Source organism: Protomyctophum parallelum (genome assembly GCF_964188405.1).
Source record: "Protomyctophum parallelum genome assembly, chromosome: 10".
Taxonomy (NCBI): domain Eukaryota; kingdom Metazoa; phylum Chordata; class Actinopteri; order Myctophiformes; family Myctophidae; genus Protomyctophum; species Protomyctophum parallelum.
The window spans coordinates 11,288,309-11,308,328 of record NC_139704.1 but is presented as its reverse complement, the minus strand read 5'-3'; the positions used below and the strand labels follow the sequence as shown (position 1 = coordinate 11,308,328).

The 20,020-nt window shown below is 43.0% G+C and overlaps 1 protein-coding gene across 1 annotated transcript in view; it reads right to left on the bottom strand.

The window, feature by feature from the left end:
* rims1a (regulating synaptic membrane exocytosis 1a) overlaps positions 1–20,020 on the bottom strand; it is a gene marked incomplete at both ends in the record, with an annotated part of 107,261 nt that overhangs the window by 86,960 nt on the left and 281 nt on the right. Inside the window, 1 exon segment of the mRNA XM_083775867.1 lies at positions 15,516–15,590. Within this exon segment, the coding sequence (XP_083631993.1) occupies positions 15,516–15,590 (75 nt within the window).

Genomic DNA, 20,020 nt, shown 5'->3' with positions numbered 1-20,020 from the left:
TCATCGTTGGCACTGCTAGCCTTCCCGCTCCTGGGCGTCTATAAAGCTGGGTGGCTCGCTGCCTGGTGGCTCCGCATCGCTCCACTTTTTCCCTGTAGTGACTCAGGCCCCTATAGTCAGGCATGAGTCATCCCCCCCACCCCCCGCGCTTCTTGGATCGATATCCAAAAAACAGGTATACATAAATTGCATAAACAACAATGAGGCCAAGTCAAAAATGTGGTGAGAGAACATTACTTTGCTGGCCATTTGGAAATTAAGGCCCGCCGCCTGAGTTAGACTTTGTTGCGTGGTGGTGTCGCTCAGTTATGTTCAGAAATTACTAACCCTATATCTCTAACCCTAACCTAAACATAATAGCCTATAACCGCAAGCATGGGAGCAGCGCATGTTCGCCAACCAGCAGTGCATGCTCTCTCTCTCTCTCTCTCTCTCTCTCCTTTTTCCACTCCCCAAAATCCTCTTAATGTATTCGCTCACTTGGCAACGTCCTCCTCTTTCTCCCTGCATCTGTAGACAGAGCACCCCCCCCCCCCCCCCCCCCCCCCCGGTAGAGAAGTCATCTACACGATTGATTGGAGTTCATTCAGTGTCTTATTATAGACCAGTATTAAAAAATCCCTCCCTCTCTCCTACTATTTGGGAAATTGAATGGAAGGTAAAAGCGTGTGTGTGTGTGTGTGTGTGTGTGTGTGTGTGTGTGTGTGTGTGGTGTGTGCGTGCGTGCGTGCGTGCGTAAGTGTGATCGTCAATGTTAGCCAAACAGCATTAGTTGATAGTTGAACATTATTGAATTTTACTTGTTGAATGTCACAGTGGCATTGTGTTGCAAGTGGGCCCCAAATAATTGGCAAAACACAAAGATCTTATTGCTAATACATTTTATATTTAAAAAAAAACCAACAACAACTTAATGTTGATAATTTGCTACACTGGCAATATATTCACACAAATTCATTTTAATTAACATTTTGCAGACAATAAGGCCAAAATACTGTACCTAAAAATACATCAAATGTACAGGAGCAACTACTTATCCTGTTTTCAAACCAGGATCTATGGCACTCTGCCTGCCTGGCCGCCTGCAACCACATAGCACACCATGCCAACATAGTACCAACCACATAGCACACCATGCCAACATAGTACAAACCACATATAGCACACCATGCCAACATAGTACCAACCACATAGAGCACACCATGCCAACATAGTACCAACCACATAGAGCACACCATGCCAACATAGTACAAACCACATATAGCACACCATGCCAACATAGTACAAACCACATATAGCACACCATGCCAACATAGTACCAACCACATAGCACACCATGCCAACATAGTACCAACCACATATAGCACACCATGCCAACATAGTACCAACCACATAGCACACTATGCCAACATAGTACAAACCACATAGAGCACACCATGCCAACATAGTACCAACCACATAGCACACCATGCCAACATAGTACCAACCACATAGCACAACATGCCAACATAGTACCAACCACATAGCACACCATGCCAACATAGTACCACTCCTCTCATGTAGCAGAACACCATCGGATGTTAGTTGGACATTATTCCAATTATAGTTTGGGTTATAGTGCTGTTGGGTTATAAATGAAAATGTGGGCATCAGTGCATGTATGCGAGCGCATGTGTGTGTGTGTGTGTGTGCACCCCACGTGTGTGTCTCTGTGTGTGTGTGTGTGTGTGTCGCGCACACACGCGTGCATGTGCATGTGTGTGTGTGTTTGTTCAAGAGAGAGTGGTTTGGCATATCAGGCCATTATGTTGTGGCGTGGCAGGCTACCATCTGCCACTAGGGACACAGGGAATCTCTCTCTCTCTCTCCATCACTCTTTCCACCTCTCTCCTTCTCTGTGCCAGGCTCTGTTCTCCTTATAGCTGTTTCCGTCAGAACATTCACCATGCTGGGCTGCCTGGTGTAGCCCCACACCCCCCCCCCCCCCTCTCTCTCTCTCTCTCTCTCTCTCTCTCTCGTCTCATGCATCCTTACTTTCATCTCTCTTTCTTTGGTTTATTTTCTTTGCAATACATATGGTGTACAGTATATTAAATTGTCGTTGCAAGCTGGTGTCGCATGCTGAAAAGAGCCCACAGGCTCTCACACACATGTTATTTTCGGGGTACCTGCCTGCACCAATTGTTTGTTCAAGGTACATCTGCTCATATAGATAGTAATGTGGACACTGGAGAGTTACAGAGAGAGAGAGAGAGAGAGAGAGAGAGAGAGAGAGGGGAAGGGACGGGAGAGGAAATAGAAAACGACATTGCGTGCGTCACAGGCCTGATTTAACCTGCAACACTACGAGGGAACGCACGTGCAATAATGTTTCCCACAACAGTAAGGCCATCTTAATATATTAAAACCAGGAAAGCATCCGTGTCATTTTAGATTGTTATTTCTTTCATCTTGAAAGTGTGAGAACTACCGATTTGTAGAAGGCGTTTGTGCTCCAATGTGCCGTAGATTCGGCCTCAGGTCTACTAGCCAAATGTTTGGCAGGTTTTACTGTGCATGTTTGCCGTGGCCCCCTGCCAGCCTCCATTGTTGGTGTGTGTGGAGGGAGGGGGTAGACAAACACATGCCTCCTCCTCCAACACACATGGAGCCACCAGCCGGCTTCTTCTTCTCACCTGGCCATACGAGGAGCTGCATGGGAGGAGGAGGCAGGAGTGTGTATAACATGCAATTGTTTTGTCTGAGTGCCCAGCCGAGCCACAGGGCACTGCTGCCGGCCGGCCGACCGGGGATCAACCCAGGCCTCTGTGGTGAGTGAGCGTTCTACCTCTTTGGCAGTGGTTCTCAACCCAGGGGGGTCCCCAAATTATTCTTAATATAAGAAAGAGGCAAGCTTGTTCATTGGCTATTTTCACAATATTTGTCTGTGGAATTGAGTCAAACAACTCGTACAATTCCAAGTGCTTGCCAGGGTGGGGTTCAAATATGATTATTATTTATTAATTAATTTATATATTTATTTGGGGCTGAAAAGGTTGAGAACCACTACTCTATTTCACCTGGACACCCCGACAGTAGAAAAGCATCTGAAGAATGCGTCTCTCGTTGGTCTCTGTACATCTCAGAGTGTCCATTGACACAAGTGCCAAATGGAGTATGTTCAATTCCTATAACAATAATTTACAAGCAAGCCATGAGTCAGAGCCAAGGTGCTTAGACAACTTTAGTTACCGTACTGTTGAAGCTAGGAGGTCACATGAGTTCAGAGGCTCAGGATTTAAGCCAAGGAACAAGACAAAAATAAAACTTTTTCTTTTCTTTCCTTTTTTTTTTTTTTAATCAAGAAGAGCCAGGTAAAGTAATGAGCAATCAATGCCAATTCCTCTCCTTGGTTAACAGCCAAAGTCAGGCTGCCAGAGTTAGATGGTACCAGTACATTTCAACTAATTAACCTAATGCACAATCTTTCATTCAGTCCTTCAATTTCCTATGCCCTCTTGATGCATTTCAGGGTCACTGAGCAAGAGGCAGGGAAACCCCCTGGACAGGTCAACCTGTCCACTTTAGGACCAACGCTGTCAGACAATCAATCAAGCGTGATGGTGTCTATAGTGTGTCGGGTCAATGTGTGCGCTTACCATTATGTGAATATCCCCTTAATTACAAAGCGAAAGTTTACCCACTGTCCACACGCCACTGCCCAAGTCACCATCCTCTCACGTGTGCTCGCCAAGCGGAAGACCCATTTGCCAGTGTTACACTGCCTCTGACGTCACGCCTTACACCTCCACGTTTCCCTGCCACCCCTGTTCACACGACGCCACTTTACTTCTGACTTCTGTTCTTTCCACATAAATAATAAGGTAATAATAAGTTATGTTTGTTTCTGTGTGTGCACATGCATCTGTTGTTTATGCCAGCCTGCTCGTCTATGAGTGACCTCCCCCTAACGTATTTTCCGTCAAAACCACTCTTTAAAAATGTTTTAGAGATTTGTAGAGATTAAATGGCTTGACCCAGGACTGGTATGGATTTGTAAAAGATTTAGGCCTTGCTAATTTGATTTTGATGTTACAAATTACAACAAAATTTGATTAAACACTTAACTGTACTGTACACCGGTATGCTGGGAAGGCATGCTGCCCTTCCCAGCTGCCCCTGTTGCTGTCGTTTCTTCAATAGGTCAGTTATGATGATAGCCAAATATTCAAATCTCTGCTATAATGGTCTACATAAGTCACTGTAATTATCTTCAGCTGAGGAAGACCAAACTTACTTGAAACATTTGCTGATTTTGCACAGTAAAACCATTTTTGGAGCGTCAAGCAGTTTGTGCAGACTTCTTCCTTCTATTCTTCACATGAAGACTCCTTCATTAACAAAACAGTTTTCCACTGCCTTTAACAAAAATGTCATGGGTACAAACAAGGTTGCATTTGTGTAGGCTAACATAAAATTCAAAAGAGTCAAAGACCCTACTGTACTATAAAACAAACCATATGTTGCCAACTTGCCATTGTATACTGTACACATACTGGGACATATCAACAAGGCTGGAAGTTTATAATTTGACAACTTTCTTTGACAGCGCTGAAAAATCCAAAAGAGGAAGTTGTGTCAAAGGTATATGATGGGAAAGGAAGTCCTTATCGATCTGTGCTATATTCAAGATGTAATAAAATGCAGAGTATATATTATATATTCATATATACTCTAAGGGTTAAACCCAGTAAGTGAGGTCTTAATGATGTCCTGCAACATTATACAGCAAATACCAGAACGGTGCATTGCATAGTTTGACTTTACCTCCAATTAACCAATTAAGACTTGAGGCCGATTCTACAAAATCTTCTAAATCAGTTACACGTTTTCTGAAAACATATGTTGCTATATGAGTGGTGGTGATGTCAAGGACTACCTTAAATTATATGTATTTGGCCGCAAAGTATAAAACAATGGTTAAAGTGGTTAAAATCTAAAGTGCCCCGTAATGGGTTAAGATCTAACTTGACAGTAATGCATTTGCACTGAAAACTTAAAGGGACACATCGCCCAGCGATTTCAGCAGAGCACATTTAGTGACGGACCGGATGCTATCCCGGATGTGGTTGAAGTAGCTTGATGTAGCCAAAACACTCTCGATGCGATCGACAACAACGGGAGTTATTATTAATTCTAACACGACTAGCGACGGGACCGCGATGGGCCGTCTAACAAGAGTTATTAACGTTTTAAGATTTCCGATCTCGTCGGCTAAAACATTTAGAACACTTTCCTGAGGTCTTTGTGTGTAATATGTGGTTTTAGATTTTAGCACTGTGCACTGTACAGACACTGGGCTCAATTACTTCCTGGACTACAATTCCCATAATGCTTTGGTGCACTGCTCCTCCTTGTGGATAGGGGGAGGGCTGTAGTCCAGGAAGGAAGTGAGATCAGTGTCTGTGACATCATGGACACTGCTAAAATCTAAAATATCAAAAACACACACAAGTGTTCTAAATCTTTAACATGTATCTTTTTTGCAAAAAAAAAAAAGAAGGTAAAGTGTCCCTTTAAGTAAACCTGGTTTAGTTATTTGATGTGACGTGATTCCATTTGTACACTTTCAGAGCTATAAATGGATGAATTACCACTGAGGATTTTTTACTGTGCATCTAATAATACTAGATTTCCCTTATTTTCTTGGTCTCAAGGTGAAATGTTTCCAGCTTGATTCAGCATTGTTCTCGCCTTGAATGCGCCTGCACACAATTGTGATTTTGTAGTATTAAGTGACCTTTAGGATATATTATTTATACATTTCTGCATTATTTAGGAAGGACAGTGGAAAGAGAGAAAAGAGAGAGGATATGTGCTATATATCAGCTTGAGACAGAAACAAACTAATAAATCCCTATTACACAATATAATAGTAACCACCTAATTTACCACAGTATATACACTGTATAGCGATATACAATAAGCCTGAAGCCTGCCTTCACCTGTCCGTGTGTGCGTGTGTGTGACTGTGTGTCCGTCCGTCCGTTACCAGCTAATCTCGCTCCCGATCCATGCCAAACTTTGCACACACACTCCCTGAATTCCGTATACACTATCTCCATAGTCATGTGATCAACACGGATCTGCACCATTTCCCATCTTCCATCCTGATTGGCTATACAATTGGCTTCCAAAGCTCACATGATTGGGCCGTTTCAAACAAAATGCCACAAAACACAAACACAGTGTGCAATTTCCGTGAAATTATACACGCACATTTCCACTAGGTCGAGGACGACATGACAGTTATTTTTTTCAAACATCAGCGTCATGGTGGAGCTATAACAGGGCAATTCCATTTTTTACATACAACTGCATCGATCTGTGTACAACTTTGCATTCACACTCCCTAGAGGCCATGGCAAAACATTTTCCTGCATTTTCCACATCTCCCAGTTATAGCGCCACCATGTTTGTTTATATTAGTCACACAGATCTCATCGAAATCTCACGCAAATTGGTACACATGATCTCTGTAGTCATGTGATCAAGACGAGTCTGATTGATTTCTATAAGATTCTACACTGATTGGCTAAGATTGTCTTCCAAAGTTTTCGTGTGCAGTACTTTGTTCAGACTAGTTATTGGTCCGACAAATGACAACCCACCTCATCTCCTAACCTAACCATAACCGCAAGCACAGGAGCAGACAGTCCGACATGCGGATGCATGTCGGACTGTCTGTCTGTCTGTCTTTTCGAGCGCCACCAGGAGGCCCATTTATGTGCAACAATCTTTTTTATACTATGAAAACTATGAAATCGTGCATTTCCCGTCAAGTCAGTCAGTAAGTGAATCAGTCAGTCAGTCACACCCCATTCATGGTCATGCCTCATGACATAATGTGATGTCATCAATATTAAGCCCATACTGTATATGGAGATCCCTGATGTCATATTGGCCAGCAATTCTACATCTCACCTCAAACCCTTAGATCTCCATATATGGAGCTGACCTGTTCTGACATTCCATATGTTGATCCTTCCCCATCCATCCTTCCTCTTTGATGTCTCCCTTTTGACTGATACCTGTCCATTTTAACTCTAGACGGGCCTGCCCGAAGTTATTAGTGCAGCCGCCCTAACATGCAACATACCGAGAAAAAAAACATGTAAATCTCATAATATTTTGTATTAATTATTTTTTTTAAACATCTGAGATACAAGCGCCAGACAGCGCTGACATCCATTGTGTTCTATAATCAGAGCATATATATGCTCTGAACTGAGGCAAATAATACACTAACTGAACAGGATACTAAACGCCAGCCTCGGCTCTGACCCTTACCGCAAAACATTAACTTCAGATGATTATCTGACATCCGACAGAACGCTGGCCCTCTTCATCTAATTAAAGGACACGAGAGGAGACTTCCCATCACGCATTGCTGCTGCTGCTGATGCTGCTGCATGCCGCATATCCCCAGTCCCACGCAGGGAAGCGTACGTATTTGCCATGCTGAAGCGTACGTAGTCCTAAAGACGTATATAGTGAAATGAAAAATATGTTTTTCACACTTTTAGATCATATCCGTGGTCAGCATATTGGCATACCTATAACAATAAATGCCAAAACCATGGGAACATTTCCATTTATATATTTTTATATCAAAAGTCCATAAAAGGCCCAGGCCGTAGCGTAACGGTCTGGGCACCGGACTGGTGATCCAGTCGCGGTGTGCCGCGGGTTCGACTCCCGGACCCGACACGGCCTTTACCGCATGTCATCCCCCCATCTCTCTCCCGTTTCCTGTCAGCCTACTTTCTATCCCTTAAAAAAGCCGCAAAAAAATATCTTTAAAAAAAAAAAAAAAAAGGTCCATAAAAAGCCAATTGTAATTACTTCCTTTGAACGAAAACATGATGCGTGATGACGTGTCGAGGCCTGCATGAATCTTGAATCTTGATTTCATTCACCTGATTCCCATTGCTGCACATTCCTCCAAACACAGCTGATTTTGATTACAGTACTACTCAAGATGATGTACGTATACTCGTTTTAAACTTAATCAACATGCTAAAATATGTGTCTGAAAGCATTATGGTTAGAAATAAGCCACAACGTAGTAGCATGCTATAAGCTTGCAGTCTGTCTCTCACTTGTAAAGTTTGTAAACAAATAGACCCCACGCGGTAGACACTAACGTCCAATAGCCTGAAGGGATGCAACACACACGTACAGCCTTCCGTTTCAGACTGAAATGACCGAAAAAGCCCCAATTTAAAGCAGCACTGCAGTATGTAACAGCACTATCCGACAAAATTATAAAGTTATCATGTTTATAAGCACCAAGGCACAACCGCCAGTCAAAGCAAAGACTGGTCAACTTAACGCATCCTATACCTGGACATGCTTGGGTGCCTCTTGGGTAATGAAGTCAAAGACGTTGCCATGTTATTTTATGTCCAAAAGGTGGCCACTGATACCCAACACTATACAGTGCTGCTTTAACACAACCATTCTCAACTGGTGTGCCATGAATATTGCAAGTGGGCCCGCAAATAATTGGCAAAACTCTACGATTGTATTGGTAATCAACATCCAAAAATGTATTTACAAAAATAAAATAAATAAAACATCATGTATGTTTTCTTTAAAATCTTGAAAGGTGAGTTTTCATGGTGATAAATAGGGAAGTATATTGATCCAAGCCGGAACACAATCGATTGATTGATCATTAAAACAAGCATGCTCTGAAAATGCACACAGTCAGCCCACACATCTGGCGATTTAACACGACAGCCGGGGCTGCAAGCGCTTTTGACGTTTTCAAGTGGGTTTTTAGAACCTGCACCATGCAGTCTGACTCTGAAAAGGGTAAAAAGAGAGAGGGGCTTGAAGAGACTCTCAACTCTGTCAATAACACACCTCATTACTTACACACTGTCACAGACCCCCCCCCCCCTCCCCACACACACACACACTCACACACACACACAACACACACACACACACACACACACACACACACACACACACACACACACACACACACACACACACACACACACACACACACACACACACACACACACACACACACACACACACACACACACGCATGCACACGCAAGTAATTAGACAGATAGCTAAAGAAGTCTATTTCTGTATCCCGTTTCACAGGAGGTACTGGGAAGAACTAAAGATGGGGAGAGAGAGAGAGAAAGAGAGAGAGAGGGGGGGGTGAAGCTAAAGGCAGAAAGAATGTGGAGGAGAGATGGACACAAGGACGGACGCACGGACGGACCGACATGGGGAGAGGAATCAACAGAAAGAGAGAGAGGGTGAGAGAGCTTGGAGAGAAGGGAGACAGATGGAGAGAGCACCAGAGCCAACAGTGGAGCTAAGTGGGTAGTGAGTTCCCCAGACAGAGTTCCATATGGCCTGGCATCGCCACACACACGCACGTACGCACACGCACTCATAAAACACATAAGCTCTCTTGTAACCTTTATACAAATATGCACAACACACACATGCACAGTAGCCTATATATAGACATAAGCAAGTGCATACTTTACACACTGCCACACACAGTAGCTATAGTTTCCATACACAATACACATGCCTGCCCCCCCCCCCCACACACACATGCCTTTGAGTGACCTGTAAGGGTCAGTTTTTATACTCACAGTTACATGAACTGCATTTTACTGTGTATGCATGAATCATACACACGTTGTGGAACGTAGTCCCATGCATGTAAACATGCAAGAAACACATTTTATTGGACGCACGCACGCACGCACACACGCGCACACGCACACGCACACGCACACGCACACACACAAGAAAAGAAACCTGTGTCATAATAAACAAGCCTGCTCGTGCTCTATAAGGAAAATGTTCGCCGACTACCTTTTTTCACTGACGAAAACTAAATAAAAAACTGAATAAAAACTGAGCTGTGATGGCATATCTTGATCGGCATCCTCCTTGCGGCATTCAGTTTTGTAATGGGTGATTCTGTGATTATAGGTGATTATGCATTGTTCTAATGCAATATGTATATGTACAGTATATCTATGTGGTATATGCCATACAATTGAAGTTATGTTGTAATGTAATATCTTGATCTTGTGCTCTGCTCTTGGGGGTTGTTGATATCAGATTCTGTGTCTCAGTGCACAGGTAATCTCAAAATATGTGAGTAGAGCCACACTGCCAAACAAAACGCAATAGCTTTTCAATAAATGGTATTGGTCAATCCTGAGCTGAGTCTTAATGAAATAATTTACTGCTGTTGGCGTTTCTGTAGAGTTGGGTTTATATACTGTATATATACATATATCGGTACACAATATATCTACAAGCAACACATCACAATGCACCACGTTGTGAGGTTGATCTTTTATGCGACACTAATATGACAATGTAGGACATTCATTTTATATATATATATATATATATATATATATATATATGAGTTGAAACATGGCGATACAAGGTTTGCGCCTGACAGTGACATAATTTGAGACCAGCTAGTTTTCACCTCCTCAGACTGTTCTGAGTTCAGCTCTTCCACCGGAGCACAGGGCCTCAAGGGAGGACCAGGACCGCAGCCAATCCCTGAAGGAAGTGAGGAAGTGACTCTCAGCCAATCCCAGGGCTCCATGAGGTTACTACAGCGCTGCTGGGCCATCGCCATGGCGCCCTGCTGTCAGGAGACACCTGGCCAATCAGGATGGCCGATGGGAGGTGTAAACAGTCCTTACATTACTACCGTTATGTTAAAGAGCGATTGTTGCCTTTCGTAAAGGCATTTGTGTGGTGCATGCACATGGCGATTATAGCCTGTGTGTGTGTGTGTGTGTGTGTGTGTGTGTGTGTGTGTGTGTGTGTGTGTGTGTGTGTGTGTGTGTGTGTGTGTGTGTGTAGAAAGAGAGTAGAGTAGACAATTTTGTCACTGTGGTTTGTGATGAAAGCACTTAAACATTGCGGTACGGTAGAGGGAAGGGAATGCTACCCAGAAAACTGAAGAGAAATTGGGAATGTATGGGAAGCTTGTGCGCATGCGCCGCACTCACATCTAACACCACGCGTGTTGTTGTTGTTTCTCCGTGAATATTGTGTAACTATATACACTAATATACACGCGCACACACACACACACACACACACACACACACACACACACACACACACACACACACACACACACACACTCTCTCTCTCTCTAATGGAATAAATGCAAGCTTTATCCTTTGATCATGTGTGGCAGGGAAAAGTACTCGCTGCTGACCGTATAGTCATGTGAACTAGGACACAACGTATGGAAGCAGTTTACATCGACGCGCAAACAAGCTAACAAGGACAGCGAAGCCCACATAACTTCAAAGGCGTCATAGAGTATTAAAACAGAGAAGAAAAAAACAATTGTGTTTCAAGCCCAGCACAGTGAATTAAATCTGTTCTGAACAACTGACAAACACTGGATTATCAGTAAAGCAGAGTTTCACAAAGACCACAAAGAGAAGCTGAAGTGTCACTAAACCGATGCATATCACTTTGCAGCCCTCATCATACCACTACGTGGCCCACATACATCTATACATCACATTGTCCATCCGACCAGTATGCCCATATATGAGCAAATATATGGTATGGAGATTCAGTTGTCCAAACTTGTCGACCAATCAACTTCAAATTCCCCATACATTATTCCCCATGCATTATTCCCCATGGCTCGAGCGAGGAAGTGAGCCATGGTGTCGCTATAGGCATAATACTGATTTTATGGGAGCAGATTTTATTAGATTTTAGCTTGGATCTCTTTTAGCCCATTGGTACATCTTCCCAAAATCCACATTAAAAACATAACATTACAGCATACAATAATCATAAAAGGCAACATACAAGTGCAAATATTACAGCTAATCTTCAAACCTCTTCAGTATAAAACACTATCATCCTTGCCAAGCTTTCCTCTGTTTGGAAAGTCCATGCCAAACATAATGTGATTAATCTAATAAGGTGTGTTTCCTTTCCAGATTGTTTGGTTGCCTCCCCTGTAGAATTTTATTTTTTGAGATAAAGTGAAATGCTTGATAAAGTGAAATGCTGTATACTTGCAAATTGGCTTGAGAAAGCTGTCTAGCTAAATGGAGAACATCAGATAAAATAGAGTGAGTAGTTGACGGGGTTGCCTGATATTGTAAAATCCATATGTGGCACAATGCATTCACCTACCCAGTGACATGAAACTACAACTGCACGACAAAGGCTTCAACTAAACAGCGAGTGCACAGGGACATCTGTGATTTTGTCACTATAGTTATTTAAGCATATGGTACTTAACGAAAATAGCATATACTGTATAAGTTCGGAGCGCATAACATTGCAGTATGTTCAGAGCTTGTAGATCTGCTATTTTTCTAGCGCAACACTGGCGTGTGAGTTGCTTTATTTTGTATATGCATCTCGAAGACTACTCCTACATACACTTGTTACCATGAAACAAGTGGGACTATTTCATTCATGCATCTGATTATAGTGCTTGATTGAAATAAATATTAACTGAATACGTACGTAGGCAGATACATAAGACTTAATTAATCCTGGAAGTTGGATATATAAAGGAAATAGAAGTGGTTGATGCTCAATATGATGGTCAAACGAGACACAACAGAGCCCTCATGTATTTTTCATCGCTTCTTGAAAGCTGTTGAAATCTTATAACTGTTATGCCGCTTTAATAAATGGCTGTCAAAGTAAAGCATCTCTCGCTCTCTCTGACACACACACACATGCACAGCACACAGCACACCACACACACACACACACACACACACACACACACACACACACACACACACACACACACACACACACACACACACACACACACACACACACACCTGCATAAGCATGATTCTTGCACACTTACACACGCCCTTATACACATGCACACACTAACACACACACTGTCAATGCAATGTTGTGCTCACAGTGCACGAGTTCATGCGTGATGCATCACAGTGCATTTAGTACTCTATTCAAACTTAACTTACATACATATTCTTTACCTCTCACATAAACATGTACACCATCAAAACAATTGATCAATCATTTTACATGTAATGTTGTCAGCGTCTCTCTTGACTCACACACACATACGCACGCACAGTCAGTCACTCACACACACACACACACACACACACACACACACACACACACACACACACACACGATGCATATTGACATACAATGTGCATTATGTCTATTTAGGGTGTTTTATGTGCTCCAACAATTCCCCTGATGCATTTCATGAGAAAGCTCCTGACTGAGATGCCTGTATACATGAATTGCCTATACTGTACATGCCATTACATCAAATTGGTTAAACTTTTCCGAAGATTGCTATTTTGCTATAGATGCCAACATACGAGGAAAATGTCTGGCCACCAAGAGTAGCGGCAAAGAAGAAACGAAAAATAAAAATGAAATTATAAAGAGGAATTGGCAGTAGGTCATCGTAACCTCTGAAAAATTGGGTTTTATTAAACATGCGTAATGCAGTTACCGCTGGTGGACGGTGATTGATAAGCAGAGGTTTCAACATCATTGTATTCACGTTCACAGATTGTACGCACATGAACTACTGTACAGAGTTTATACCAGTATCCTGGCGTGTTGCAACGTGTTGTGAGCTTGTCGGTTGACCATGTTTGGCAGAGGTGTTGTGTGTAAAAAATGGAGCGGACTGCACACAACGTCAGCTGCGTTTCAGCCTGTTCAGTGTTTTGTCTTCTCTGGGAACAATTGTCCCTACAACAACTACATCATGATATCATCCCTTTAACAGTATATCCACCAGTTAAGCAAGCAGCTTGGACGGAGACCTGATCAAATTGTGCGAGACACTCGTACACACTGCGTGCACGCACACACACACACACACACTCACACACACACACGCGCACACACACACTCACACACACACACTCACACACACACACACACACACACTCACACACACACACACACACACACACACACTCAATCCTGCCTATAAGCAGCAAGCTGCTGCACTGCCTGTAATGACTCAACAGCACCTGGACTGGATTGACTGGCTGGATTACGTCCATTTTACGTAACGGTAGAACAATAATAGCATGTTTTGCATTTCGGTATAGATAGTGTGTGTGCGTGCGGTTGCACACGCGTGCGTGTATACGTTCGTGTGTACGTACGTAAGTGCGTGCGTGCGTGCGTGCGTGTGTGCGTGTTCGGAGGCCTTGTTTCCTTTATCCATGATTGATGTCTGCTGTGTCTGACAAGTATGTCAACTGTATTGAATGTAACAGTGTTCTGCCGTCTAGGCACTTTGTAACTGGCTGTTTTCCTATTGTCTGACTGCATTGGCAGTGTTTATGTCCTTTGTACAAGGCATTCTTGTACTTCTGTTCATACATATTTCAAGTGTATGTGTGTGCGTGTGTGCGCACGCCCGTGTTCCACAATATACTCACTTAACTAAATCACAAACAAAAGCCATTCAATACCTGAGCAGCAAGTTTGATCATTTTAAATCTTTTATAACTTTTTGCAGTTCACATGCATCCTTACTTTAATGCTTTGTAAATTAACAACAGCCGTATCAATCTCCATCATCTTCTAGAATTTGGCACACAGTGCTTCCTGGCACCTCAGTTGCTGCCTTGTTAAAATCAATACATTTACACTGATGTCAACTGATGCAATATTTTCACTGTTCATAAATCAAATATAATTAATTCAACTAACTAAGGCTTATAGCTCACAGTCCACTTATCAACCAAACTAAGAAAGAAGAACAATGTTCACATGGAGAAGAAGAAGAAAGAAACAACAACAAGAGAACTGTTCCCATGTTTTACCACTCTCCTTGAAACCCATTCCATTCCAAAACAGATGCAGCCATCATGTGTTTCTGAAATCTGGGGTAGTTTTAAAGGAACAGTCCTCCATGTAAATGGTGCAAGTGTATCATGCAGCATGCTGGCTAACATGGACATACAGGACATTTTTTCTCATTTACTGTAGTTCTGATTGAAAAGCAATCTTCAGTTGTTTGACAAGAACCTTAGGATGCGCGATATTAAATCCCATCCCGAGACCAAAATGAATGATTCTGAATGAATGAATCCCACTGAGCAATAGTGGGCTATTAGACGTCTCTCTAAAACCAGGCTCTAACTGGTCTAAAAATTAAAGTTTTTTAGCGCTCTAGGCTTAGCTTATATGTACATTGATTAGCTGTTTTTTAGACGTCTATAAACCATCTATATTTTAGCCGTTGTTTAAACGTCTATAGACCGTCTATCTGTTGAAACAGGCCAGCCTGAAAAGTGGACGAAAAACAATTGACTGTTCCTTTTAAAGTGGTAAGCCAGGTGAATGCAATTCCAGGATCTACCTACTATAAGTCTGTGGTCATGACTCATGATGTACTTTTTGAACAGATCAAAGATGAACGCACGGCAGCTTCTCACCTGACATCATTTTGTTGTGGAGGCTTCTTCTGCGCAACCAGGTTGACCGATCTCACTTGGATGGGCTTCTCCTCTCTGAAATACAGAAGTTGTAGGGAATAATGTTACAAGTCTCATCAATGGCGGTACTTTCATGACTTTAAAGAAATTAACTGTTGGACCGAGATTGGAGGCCGCAGATGAAGCATCTTCTGATGTGTCGTAAAAGTGTATTCTCATCCATGAGAGAGAGAGAGAGAGGTGGACGTTAGTGAGAGACAGAGAGAGAAATCCCCCAAAACAGCACCATCAAACACAGATGTCGTTGTATGTCCAATTCTTTCGTAGCAAAGTCTCTTACTGCTAAGAAATGCTTAGGTTACAAGTGAAACGTCGCTCTCTGTCTTTTTATTCTCTCTGTCTTTTATCTCTGCTATAATGGACGGATGAGCAGGACAGGAAAGAGAGCATTGACAGAGGGAGTGACGTGCGACACAAGCCAAATTTGAGCCTATGACAGCATGATTCGGTGTGTGCCTGTGTGGTATCACAGGCTCTACGTGGTTGGTTTCTGTCAGCTTGTTAGAATCTCCCTGTCTCTGATTCAAGCGTTCCAACTTCAGCTGAAGAACACTGATTCAAAATGAGATTGCCCAAGGAAGTGCGCTAAAGAAGCAACATGATTTTGTCAATAAAGATAATCTGTGCTCATATCTCATCCCTATACATAGCTGAAAATAGACTGTCCATGTTACTTGAAGTGTATGATATTGTGAATGGGAATACAATGTGAATATAAAAGTCAGTGTGTAATGTACAATGAAATCAAATCAAGTCTTTTCAACATTGGTAGTAGTTATTTTAGCGGAGGGGGAACTCTGTAACACTCGATCCATCACACCGAACAGACACACAGTGTTCATTTATCCATTTGTGACTCTGAGCATGTACAAAATGAAGAATAGTCCCATGGTGAAAGCGGGCCTTAAAGACACAATTATACATAGCAAATCCTGAGCGTTAATTTGATTTTAACCCACAAGGTCCTTCATATACAGTATAGTAGCCTAAATATATCACAGCATAAAAACATAGCATGCACACACAGCCAGCCAGACACACACAAATACATGCATGAGGGCAGAGTGGGAGGATGATATATGAGACTGCTCTTGATCCAGATTCAAACACATACATAATGATTACACACTGCTGTCGCTAACTGGTTGAGCTAGAAGCCCTTCTGTGAATTCCCCCATTCAGCTGACAGTCACAGGTTGACTGCAGAGTGTAAACAGACAAAGATGCTGTGTTCTTTTGTCACTTAAGCCACAAATGCTTGGTCGTAAGATAAATAGCAAAAAATAGCCCATTTTCAAAGCTCAACAACTCATTGCATGGTGCAGCTTGTCACTATTTAAAAAAGAATAGTAGACAATGACAATTGGCCCGGTTTCCCAAAGGCTCTCTTCACTCTTAAAAAAAATGTAATTCAATTTAATTTATTTGATGCTGAAGTAGGCCTTAATTTCAAAGTTTTTATATTTAAATGAGATGAAGAAAGTCACCACTCACACATTTCTCTGCGAATGGTTTTAATACTGCCACATGTCGACAGGTGTGTAGGCTAAAGAGGCTTTAAGGAAAGTTTGTGTATTCATGCAGGAGGCCTTACGTGCGCAATGAGGACAGGTATGGCTGTTATGGCAGCCAATTAGGCCGCACACAGGCTTCATGTGCGGCCTAGAGGGCAACTGAGCATGTGCAACACCATACATCTTTCTTACACCATGGTGTAAGAGGTGTCCTTTGGGAAACCGGGCCAATGTATGAACATTGTGGAACTTTTTTCCTATGTATAATCAAAATAGGGATGCCAGGTTGAAAGTGATCAAATGTTTGGTAAATATTGGGATTCCATGTTTGATACTTAACTGAACATTAAGGAGTTTTCTGTGTGTTTGGCTTTGCAGAGAAATCCATGTGACTGCATGCTACTTGCAGGGAGAGATTATGCACATCAAATCATCAATGCTAATTAATTTGTACACTCTCAGAGTTAAATTAATACTGAGGATTTTACTAGTGTCTAGTGACCTAACTTCCTGTTTCACTTGCATTGAGTCTGATAGATTGGCTGCACAGCAAATGCACCAGTATTTTAAAGTGCAAATTTTCCATGGACTGTTATTGTGAACGAGAGTTGTTTAGTCAGAGCTGGTATCACTCTTGGACGGGCATTCCTCAAGTCAGTTTAGCCAACAGAAGTATTACATTATTTCTGATGGGTGTGGAGTAATAGAAACACTGCATACTGATAGCAAGCTTATATAGGCCGACTTCAGATAGGCTGATGACTCATATATTCTAAGTCAGTGGCTCAAGTTTCAGCCCTAAAGGGACCCACATTTCTGCTAGTTTACCATTCAACCAGCCTATTAAACTGAATAAAGGTGTCCCAGATCTAAATGATAAATGATAGAAGGAAAAATAGCTCTTGTCTGCAGGACCGAAAAGAAGCCTATAGAAAAGGTTCTGAGTACTACCTGCATGCGTAGGCTAATCTCAACCACACTAGTGCTTCATCACAGAGCAATGCTTCATCACAGAGCAATGCACAGCACAGTACAGTAGTACAGTGTCTCACATTGCATGCATTAGATTGTACACCCTGTATGTCCCCGCATGCATGATGTAGTCCTACACTACAAACTCCTCCATATGCAGCTTCAGAATATCAAAGAAGAGAAAGGAACAGATCAGGGCTAAACGACACTGCTTGGCTATAGTATAATGCCTTTGGTCTATATATTCTAAAGGGTGATAAGAGAAAAGGTGCTAATGCAATATTGGTTAGAGAGACACATATATGTGCAGCAGTGCTGCTGACAGTCTGGCCATTTACTGCCGTCTGCCGTTAGGCTATGACATGACTGAATCATAGCGCTTCTAATACATTGGGGGGGGGGGGGGTTGATGTATGGCCACTTAGGCTGGGCTACATATTGGACATTTCCTTCTTTAGATGCAATGAATCGATCTTCCGTTCCAGTGCTGGGTTATCACTCCGCACCGAGGGCTTAAAATAGAAGGCGACCGTAAAACTGTGGAGCGCTTCGCTAGGTGGGTCGGACTATATCCATCCATCCAGCTCCGATACGAGCCGAGAGAGAGAGAGAGAGGCACGACACGAGCACCGCGCTTTGACGTAATATCTACTCGATGCGTTTAGAGTCAGGGGAGAATAATTCAGCCTAACGTGAAGGGGGGGCTTCATTTCAGCGCCTCTCATGATGACAAATCACAGAAATCTTGAGCAGAAGACTTGGGACGTGGGGGTCACAAATCAAAAACGCGTCGCCCCTCAGTCAGAAAGACATTACAGGCACCTATTTCTACCCTATCAGGCCTACTCCCCCCCCCCCCCCCCCCATAGCTCCATACAGCGGTCTCTGGCGTATATATATGCAACATCACTGGCCTACATACAGCTGGGAAATTCTCTCAACCGCACCCCATAGTGCTAAGAACACGCACGCAAACAGCTGCTAAAATTACAGAGAAATAGTATAGTAGCTACACAACACAGACTTTATATTTTTATACTTTTCCCAAAGACATAGGGGCTCATTCTCAAATCCTATAGGCATCCATCTCCCGCAGCATATCCAGCCGGCTATGCCTGCATGAATGGGATCAGAGTAGACATCGATGATGCTCTCCACACACGGCATGCCAAAAACAACGTATAGGCTATAGTGGCATATAAGTAATCACACGGTGATGATGAATTTCTGACATGCAGGGTGCGGTTGAAAACATGAAATGACTTGTATATAAGCTATCATTCGTTCTGTATGAGGGGTCCGGCGTCAGCATAGTGCACACAGTGAGTGGACTCAGTATGACGCGGACGCCGCTGCGTGTCTCGTGAATGACACACCCCTTCCTCTCCTCATCCTCTTAAAACCAAGTTACACCTGTGATTTCTCTCCCTCCCTCCCTCCCTCCCCCCCCTACACACACACACGCGCGCGCGCACACACACACACGCGCGCGCGCACACACACACGCGCACATGCACACACTCGCTCCTTGACTCTGCATAGCAAGCTGCTTTCTGTCAATGAAACAGGCGCTACTATAGAGCAGGCAACAACACAGTCCAGGTTACACAGGCCTGCACATACAGAACATGAACTGTACAGCCTGGAGCTAAAACATACAGTAGCCTATATGGGCCTATCGAGAGGCGTGTGCACGTAGGGATATACAGTATAGGGCCATGGTGGTACGTGTGGATATAGGCTGCACACAGAGAGAGAGAGAGAGAGAGAGAGAGAGAGAGGTCTGCGGGCACACTAACTGTGTCGGTCTGTGTGGCATAAACGTTTGGTACCCAAGCAAAACAGCGGTGGGACAGCGAGACAGGGCGAAGTGGACTATATCATCTCTATAACTGAACGGAAGCGGTCCAGGCCCTGGCTCACTCAGTCTCTCTCTTTCCCAATCTCTCTCCCCCACTA